Here is an 8,785-nt window from a genome sequence, read left to right as displayed (position 1 = left end):
TAGCTTTGAGAATTGAAAATCTGTTAAACCACTAAGGAAACTGCAGACGCCTCTGTGCAGACACAAGTTACAGATGAGAAAGTCTGGTTGGGTGCGGGAGGGTCACGCTCCAGCACGGTGTGGGTGGAGGGAGGCAGAGATCTCTGAAGCTTGGTCTTGGGGAAAGAGGTTTATTGGGGGTGCAGGAAGGCTCGAGCTTTGTGCTCTCAGGCATAGCACGTGGCCGGGCTTAAGAGGACGGGGGAGGGGAGAGACAAACGGAGGGTTTAGGAGAGGGGAAGCCCCAGGAGGGGAGGGAGAGGTTCCAAGAGAGGGGGAGAGGTCCAAGAGGGGGAAAGGTCCAAGAGGGGGAAGGAGTTCTAAGAGGGGGGAGAGGTTCCAAGAGTGGGGAGAGGTTCCAAGAGGGGGGAGAGGTTCCAAGAGACCGCATGGCCCCTCGGAGCCCCTTTATCAGGGGCTCCCAGGTGGGCCGGGACAAGGCATGAGCCAATGGGGTTACAGACACTAATGGGGCAGGTACAGAGGTGTGGGATGAGCCATGCATCTTTTGGGGGGTGGGATGGAACAGTCCATTTCACTCCAGGATTCATCCAAAGGCAGAAGTGACATCCGGCTAGATGAGAGAACAATCATATCTATCTATCATTTGCAACAGTTTGGTCTCTTTCCCAGAGCCCGGCTGGGTTCACGGAACCATCTGCAGCCCCAGGCAGATACTGACTCTGCCAGTGCTGCCATCCTCCCTCCAGTGAGAGAAAAGGACACAGGGCAGGCACACAGAGGAGCAACATAAAGACACTGAGGACAGTGAAGAGGAAGTTGAGTCCCAGATGGGAGGGATGAGGAGATGCCTTGATCTTGGGGCTGAAATCCTCTGGTAAAGGTGTGGAGAAAGATGTCATTGATACATCAGACTCTCTTTTTCTCTATAATGCATTGAAAAGTATGAGGAGATGACTTGTTCAGCAAAGGTCTTCATGCCAAAATAAGGAAATATTGAAGTAGCTGTGATCCCAGGAGAAGTTAGAACAGACAAAGAGAACAGAGTGATGAGACCCTGTACCCTCAGGGAGACAAGAAGACCTCTGTTCCCAGAGGTCAGAAATAGATTAAGAGAACCTTTGCTTTTAAACAGCTCATCTTTAAACTAAGACATGGCCCATGAACACAGCTGTGGGAAAGGCTGTGAAAAAATGGCAGGGACTTCACAATTGCAGATTTTTCCAGGCAGCTTCAATTAATGGAAATGAAAAGCCATGAGATAACAGTTTTCTTGTGGAGAAGTCTCTGTAACATTAACAAGAGGAACTTCTCTCCCTAAGTGAATTGAAGAAAGACTATTCTAGAGGTGGAAAACTGACTGAAAATTATAGGTTTTGTCTGTTTACATTGTCTGGTTGTATGGAGAGAGGAAATGTGTTTTGAAAGATTTATTCTGATCCTTGTTACACTTTCTATCAGTTACTGTTAATAAACTTTTCTTTATACATTTTTGAAGTTTTGATCCCACTTTGCCTTTCTCCAAACCCTACCTCACAGCAAGAAATGAGTAAGTATATGCTAGTGAGTGCACTGGTAATTAGCCAACACTGAACCCACCACACTAATTGATGCATTTGCTGAAAAATCTCAAATTGGTGAACCAAAATCACTACAGAAACTTCCTGATGAACCGCCCCATACAAGAGGGAAATCAAGGCAGAGCCATGGTTTGCCAGAACTTGCTTGATCCTAATGAGCCTTGTGGTGCATTTGGAGCTGTGCCCTGGAACCTCAGGGCCTGAGAGGAGACGGCACAAACCTTTACAGGAGTCAGAGCCAGAGGTAGCACCTAAAGTGTCTCAAAACATTAAAATGACCCACTGAGGTCCATCCGCAACACAGACTGCTTATGGACTCCTTGGAGGAGAGAACTGGAGGCCAGGATGGCACAAAAACCTCTCAGAGACCTAAAATGGCACAAAAACCTCTCAGTGTTAGAAAGGAAAATCCAAAGTACCTCACAGAAGCTGAGTATCTCAGAGTATTAAGCCCCACTGAGTGTCTGTACAAAGCTCTCAAGGGACTCCTTAAAGCAGGTAATTGGGGCCATGATTGCACAAACCTCTCACAGAGTCTGTATCAAAAGGGAAACACCAAGTACCTTAAAATAACTGAAGTACCTTGAAGCATTAATGAGCCCACTGAGTGTTGTTCCTGACAAAGCCTCTCCAGGGACTAATTACAGCAGATAATTGGAGGCCAGTATTGCACAAAGCTCTCAGAGACTCCAAGGCAAAAGCAAAAGCCAAACTCCTTTGGAAAACCTGCAGTCCCTGGGAGCATGAAGGAGCCCCCAGGGCCATTCCTGACCAAGGCTCCCCAGGGACTCCTTCCAGCAGATCCTTGAGGCCACTGGGATATGGGCTAGGGGGGGATGCTGAGGGCAGGACCAGGGGGTGACAGTGCCCAGCCTGGCTGAGGCTGTGCCAGGAGGCCCCAGGGCCTAAGGACAAGGTGTCTCCTCACAGCCCTTGGTGGCACAGACCCTGCTGTGCCCCAGGGCACCAAGACTTGGCTTCTCTTTGTCCCCACCTGTCATCAGTGCCTCCAGTTCTCTGCTCTGCCTGGGGCCTGGGGACACTTTCTCAGTTGTGTCCCTCAGTGGGACCCATTAAAAGTCCAAGAAACTTTGGAGTTGGGTTCTGACTTGGAGTTCTGGAGAGGTTTCTGCAGCTCCCTCTCAGGGCCTGATGTTCAGGGCCTGAGCACAAAGCCCCAGAGGGTCATTAAAGACCTTGTGCTGTGTCTGTGCTGCTGAGCTGGGCCGGGCTCCTGGCACAGATCCTGGTAACCAAGGAGAGCTTCAAAAGCACATTTCTCTTGCTGAGCAGCTCTTCTCCCAGCCCAGCAGGGCTGGAGCACTGCCTGCAGCCAGCCTGGGTACAGCACAGAGGCACAGAGAGCTTCCATCAGTCAGAGCTGGGAAGGGGCTGAGAGGTGCCTGGGGCAGAATCCCTGACAGACCTTGGCACAGGAACCTCTAGCTGCAGGACAATGCAGCTGCAGCTCCTGGAGTGATCTCCTAAAGCTGGAACATCCCAATGCCCAGAGACTCTGTGAGTACAACTCTGAGCATTTCTGGTGCAGGGGAGTTGAAATGTGCATGAAGCTCTGATATGCTGAGGGGTTCTGATCAGTCATAGAATTTTCCCAAGACAAGGATTTTGATAAAAATGAGGAAATTACCTAAGAATTTGTATTCAGTTTCCTACTATTGGATAGTGGCAGGGATGGGGGGATAAATATTAAAGGTGTTTTGAATTTTGACAAGCACCTGAGATATCTGAACTGTTCTTTTAGTAATCAATAGGGTCACAGGAGATCCCTAATGTACTTTCAGCCACTCTGCCCATGAACAGCACCAACATCACCTTTGCTGGACCTATAAGCTCAGTCTGAGCTGTCCTTTCTCCAAGCTCCAAACAGAACCTGCCCCCAGCCAGTGCCCTGCAAACAGGCAGGGTTCTGTCAGGCCAAGGAGAGTGCACAGAGATTTGGGGTCTGGGAGTGCTGGCAGGGAGAGATCAGGCACAGGGAAATAACTGCAGGAGGAAAATCTCCAGGAAGCAGAGAGAAGATCAGGGAAGGAGAGAAAACTAAACCCAGAAGTGCTGAGGCAGGGAGAGTTTAGAGATGTCCAGAGGATCCCCTCCAGTGCAGCCCCTCCCTCTGCACAAGTCCCCTCCCTCCTGTGCCCCCAGCCAAGCCTCTGCCCTCAGGGCCGGGGCTCCAAGGCGTGCAGCCCCTCCTGTGCAGGCAGAGCTGCAGCAGAGCCGTGGGGCAGCTCTGCAGCCCCGGGCCCAGTTCCCTCTGCAGAGCACAGGGCTGGGACCAGCTGCCCGGCACTGGGGGCTCTGGCAGGGGGCACAGCTGGCTCAGGGTGACACAGCTGTCCCCAGTGTCTGGCTCTGGGCAATGCTGGCAGTGCAGCGAGGGAAGGAGCTGCATCTCCCTTCATACAGTGCCATCAGAAGGACACTTGGAAGTCTCCCTCAGATTTCAGTCCAAGCTGGGAGCTTCAATCCAGGGTGCAAACCTGTCCTAGAGCATCTCTGAGTTATAAGATTGATGGGGAAAGGCAGAGGAGTTGTGGCACTGAAAATGCTGCTGGGTTGGTGAAATGAGTAACATGAGTCCTTGGCTCCAAATGTGGAACTGGGCTGTGGTGGATCCATCTGCTTTCAGCTGTACCTGGGGGTATCTTAGGGAAATGTGGGAAGCTGATCACCCTCCCCTGGGGAAAGGTTAAACTCAGAGAAATTCTGAACAGTTCAGAATGTCAGATAATCTCCCCTCACTCTCCACTCATTGCTTTGCCTCACAGAACATGCTCTGTTCCTGCTAAGTGCAGCAGAAATGCTGAGGAATTCTGATTTCTAAGAATATGAGAACAGATATAGGGGAGCTTATGAAGAAAATCCCATAACTGTTCAACGGAAAAGGGCGTCCGTGTGTGTTCCAGGGGAGTGTGTTGTAGAAATGGCTTTGATTTTGGTTCTACATATCTCCTTAACTCTTCATTGTCATTTTCTCCATGAACAGGTGCCTATGTGCAGCCACAGCAAATGTCCAACAGCAGCTCCATCAGACACTTCCTCCTGCTGGCACTGGCAGACATGTGGCAGCTGCAGCTCCTGCACTTCTGCCTCTTCCTGGGCATCTCCCTGGCTGCCCTCCTGGGCACCGGCCTCATCATCAGCGCCGTAGCCTGCGGCCACCACCTGCACATGCCCATGTTCTTCTTCCTGCTCAACCTGGCCCTCAGCGACCTGGGCTCCATCTGCACCACTGTCCCCAAAGCCCTGCACAATTCCCTCTGGGACACCAGCACCATCTCCTACACAGGATATGCTGCAGATCTCTTTTCCTTTCTGATCTTCATCTCAGCAGAGTTTTCCCTCCTGACCATCATGTGCTACAACTGCTACGTGTCCATCTGCAAACCCTTGCACTACGGGACCCTCCTGGGCAGCAGAGCTTGTGCCCACATGGCAGCAGCTGCCTGGGCCAGTGCCTTTCTCAATGCTCTGCTGCAAACAGCCAATACATTTTCCCTGCCCCTGTGCCACGGCAATGCCCTGGGCCAGTTCTTCTGTGAAATCCCACAAATCCTCAAGCTCTCCTGCTCCAAATCCTATCTCAGAGAACTTGGACTCATTGTGTTTTCCATCTGTTTAGCATTTGGTTGTTTTGTGTTCATTGTTTTCTCCTATGTGCAGATCTTCAGTGCTGTGCTGAGGATCCCTTCTGAGCAGGGATGGCACAAAGCCTTTTCCACCTGCCTCGCTCACCTGGCCATGGTCTCCCTGTTCCTCAGCACTGCCATGTTTGCATACCTCAAATCCTCCTCTATATCCTCCTCATCCCTAGATCTGGCCCTGTCATTTCTGTACTCGGTGGTGCCTCCAGCCCTGAATCCCCTCATCTACAGCCTGAGGAACCAGGAGCTCAAGGCTGCAGTGAGGAGACTGATGACTGGATGCTTTCAGGGACCTTAAACTGCTGGACAATTTCTGCCAATCACTTGTAAAAAAAGAAATTTTTTATTCTCCATGTTGGCTTCATTTAGTGGTTTTTTCCTTGTTTTACTTTTTTCATATTGTTCTCAATAAATAAATAAATAATTTTTTTTTTGTCATTGTCTTCAGCTTCTTTGTGCCCACAGACTGTGTCAATGAGGGGCTGCCCTCTTGGTGCCTTTTAAGGAACTCAAGCATCTCCCAGCAGAGTTTTCTGCAGAGATGCCCTTTTGCTGCCTTCTCTGGAGCTGCAGCAGCAATGTCTGTGTGCAGAGCTGGGGGCAGATCAGTGCTGGCACAGCAGCTGTGCCCAGGAGCAGCAGCACTTGGTGCTGCCAGTGCTGCTCCCGTGGCCCTGCCCCACTGCCCTGGTGTCCCTGGTGTTGCTGCAGGGCCTGAGTGCTCTCGGGGCCGGGCACAGTCCTGGGGGTGGCAGGGCCGGGGCTGCTGCAGGGACAGGCCATGGGCACTGCTGGGGCAGCGCTGATGCCTCAGGCCAGGGCCTGGGGGCTCCAGCCTCCTTGCCCAGGCTCTCTCAAGAACACGGCCAGGCCAATGCTCAGCACAGAAAACCCCCGTGAGCAGCCCCAGGCTGGCCGTGGGCAGGCTGGGGGCAAACAGCACGGCTGGTGCTCTGCAAGGGCCCTGGGGGAGACGGGAAGGAGCAGCAGAGCAGGGGCTGATCCATCCCCAGTGCGCTGCACAGCCCAGGGCAGCGTCCCAGAGTGCCCTCATGGAGCTGCCAACAACATCCCCCCTCTGCATCCCTGGCCTCTCCCCCAGCTCACAGAGGTGCCGCATCCTTGCAGGCACAGACACGGCAGCACTGGCTCAGCAGCCCCTGTTTGCATTGCACACAGCAGGTGGGAGCACCCCGTGCTGGTGCTGTGGGGACGTGAACCAGAGGGAGCACAAATGCCATCAGCCCCTGGGGCCAGGAAGGGCTGGGGGACGCCAGGGAAACCACTCAGCTTTGTCCTGGCCTCTGCAGTCAGCCAGAAAGTTTGTTCCCATCAGCTGGGAGTTTCCTGTCCCACTGCAGACGCTGCTGCTCAGAGCCAGGGCTGCCTGGCAGCCACCCCCAAACTGCCCTGAGCATTTCCTTGGCTTCACCTTTGCTTTCCTTCCTCTTCCTGCTACAGATTTCTTCCTCTTGCCCACCCCTGTTCCCTCCCCTGCAAACAGCCCATCCCTGTTTGCCCTTTTCTCTCTGGCCCCACTCCCCATTGCAGTTCCTGACTTGGCACCATGGGAACATCCCTTGGGGAGCAGGATCATCCCACAAGTGCTGCAGGAATTGTCTGCAGGCTCCTGCAGTGCCTGGTGCTGCTCCCTTGCCAGAGGCACCCCAGGCCAGGGGGGCATATCTGGGCTGCTGTGTCTGGCTGTGGGGCTCCCTGTTCTGGGCAGCGAGGAGGAGCTGCAGAGGCTCTGCAGGACTGACAGGATGGGCTTTGGGGCTGTGAGGAGAAGCTGAGGGACCTGGGCTGCTGGAGCTTCTGAAGAGGAGGTCCAGGGCTCCTCCTGCAACTGCTCCAAAGGTGGATTCAGAGAATCGCAGAATCAGCAAGTCTAAAAAATACTTTGGAAATCATCAAGTCCAAGCTGTGCCCTGACACTGCCTTGTCTCCCCTGAGCCTCCTCTTCTCCAGGATCAACAACCCCAGCTTTTTCAGCCACTCCTCACAGGACTTGCGCTCCACATGCCTCACCAACCTTGTTGCCCTTCTCTGGACATGCTCCAGCCCCTCCATGTCCTTCCTAAATTGGGGGGGCCCAGAACTGGACACAGCACTCAAGGTGCTGCCTATGCAGTGCCCAGCACAGGGGAAGAATCACTGCCCTGCACCTTCTTAGTCACCTGGGCACACAGCTGGCTCACGTCCAGCCTGCTGTCCATCAGTCCCTGCAGGTCCCTTTCTGCCTGGCTGCTGTCCAGCCACTCTGTCCCCAGCCTGTAGTGCTGCAGGGGTTGTTGTGGCCAAAGTGCAGGACCCGGCACTTGGACTTATTAAGCCTCACCTTGTTGGATTTGGGCCCTGGATGCAGCCTGTCCAGGGCCCTCTGCAGAGCCCTCCTACCCTCCAGCAGATCAACACTCCCAGACAACTTGGTGTCACCACAGTTCCATGAGGCCTCAGAGTGTTCCAATGGTCTCCATGACTCCATGAGGCCTCCCAGTGTCACAATGTCCCTTTAGTTCCATGGGACCCCTTGGTGTCACAAAGTCCCTTGGATCCTTGGGCCCTGCAGTGTCACAATGTCACTGTGTTCCCCAAGGCCCTGCAGTGTCACAGTGGATCCTTGCTTCCATGAGGTTTGGCAGGGCAGCAATGCTCTCCCTGGTCCCACAGTGTCACAAAGGCCTCTTGGTCCCAAGGGACACTGTCAGTCTGTGGTGGTGGCAGGCACAACTTTCCCTGGGAGTGTTTTGTGCTAACGGGCAGGAGCCATGGGGGCCCCAGCTCGCACACACACACACACACAGAGCAGCTCGGCAGTGAGGACACGGGAGGGCCCAGGCATGGAGCTCCAACGAGGGTTTATCAGTGTCTGACGCTCCAGGTGTCTGGGGGTTAAAGACAAAAAACAAAGGAGGGCTTATGGTATAAATACAGGAAAAGAGGGGGTGGAGGAGAACATCAGGGATCTCAGGTTTAGGGGTGGTACACAGGGAAAGGGACCAATAGGGAATGCCAGGGTGGATAGGCGGGGACATAAACCAATGGGAAAAAAGGGAGAACTCACTAGAACATGAACATGTGAGGGTAAAAGGTTAGGAAAGGCCAATGGGCCAATTGGGAGGACAGAACTGGGACAAATTAACACAGTGCTGCAGAGCACCATGAGGGAAGCTTCTGTCCCCACCCCGAGCTGTGAGGAATGCCCGGAGCCTAAGGTGTATTTCTTCAGGGCATTGCTGTTGCCCTCTCCCCAGTACGCTCACAGGCCTCCACAAACACACACTGGAGATGTCTGGACATCAAGACCCCTTCCCAAGCTGCACTTCCCCCATTTCACACCTCCCAAACCCCATCCCACCCATCCCACCCCACCCAATGCCCATCCTGATCTGCATCCCACTTTGCCCAATCTCCTTCCAAATCAATTTCACCCTGAGATGCAGTGGAATCAAGTAATTTTGGGGTGGGATTCAGTAGTTTTTAGTGGCACTGAGTGGTTTTGAGCTGACAGATCAGTCCCTCTCACCTTTGGAGTGCCAA

At 53.3% G+C, this 8,785-nt stretch overlaps 1 protein-coding gene across 1 annotated transcript; it reads left to right on the top strand.

The window, feature by feature from the left end:
* Positions 1-4,509: 4,509 nt before the first annotated feature.
* Positions 4,510-5,540, top strand: LOC110473385 (olfactory receptor 14C36-like). Its single transcript, XM_021535867.2, has one exon. The coding sequence runs from the start codon at positions 4,608-4,610 to the stop codon at positions 5,538-5,540; it is 933 nt and encodes a 310-aa protein (XP_021391542.2). The 5' UTR covers positions 4,510-4,607.
* Positions 5,541-8,785: the final 3,245 nt, after the last annotated feature.

Source organism: Lonchura striata, chromosome 32, assembly GCF_046129695.1.
Source record: "Lonchura striata isolate bLonStr1 chromosome 32, bLonStr1.mat, whole genome shotgun sequence".
Classification (NCBI taxonomy): domain Eukaryota; kingdom Metazoa; phylum Chordata; class Aves; order Passeriformes; family Estrildidae; genus Lonchura; species Lonchura striata.
The sequence above is the reverse complement of the archived record's forward strand: the minus strand, read 5'-3'. Positions and strand labels throughout refer to the sequence as shown.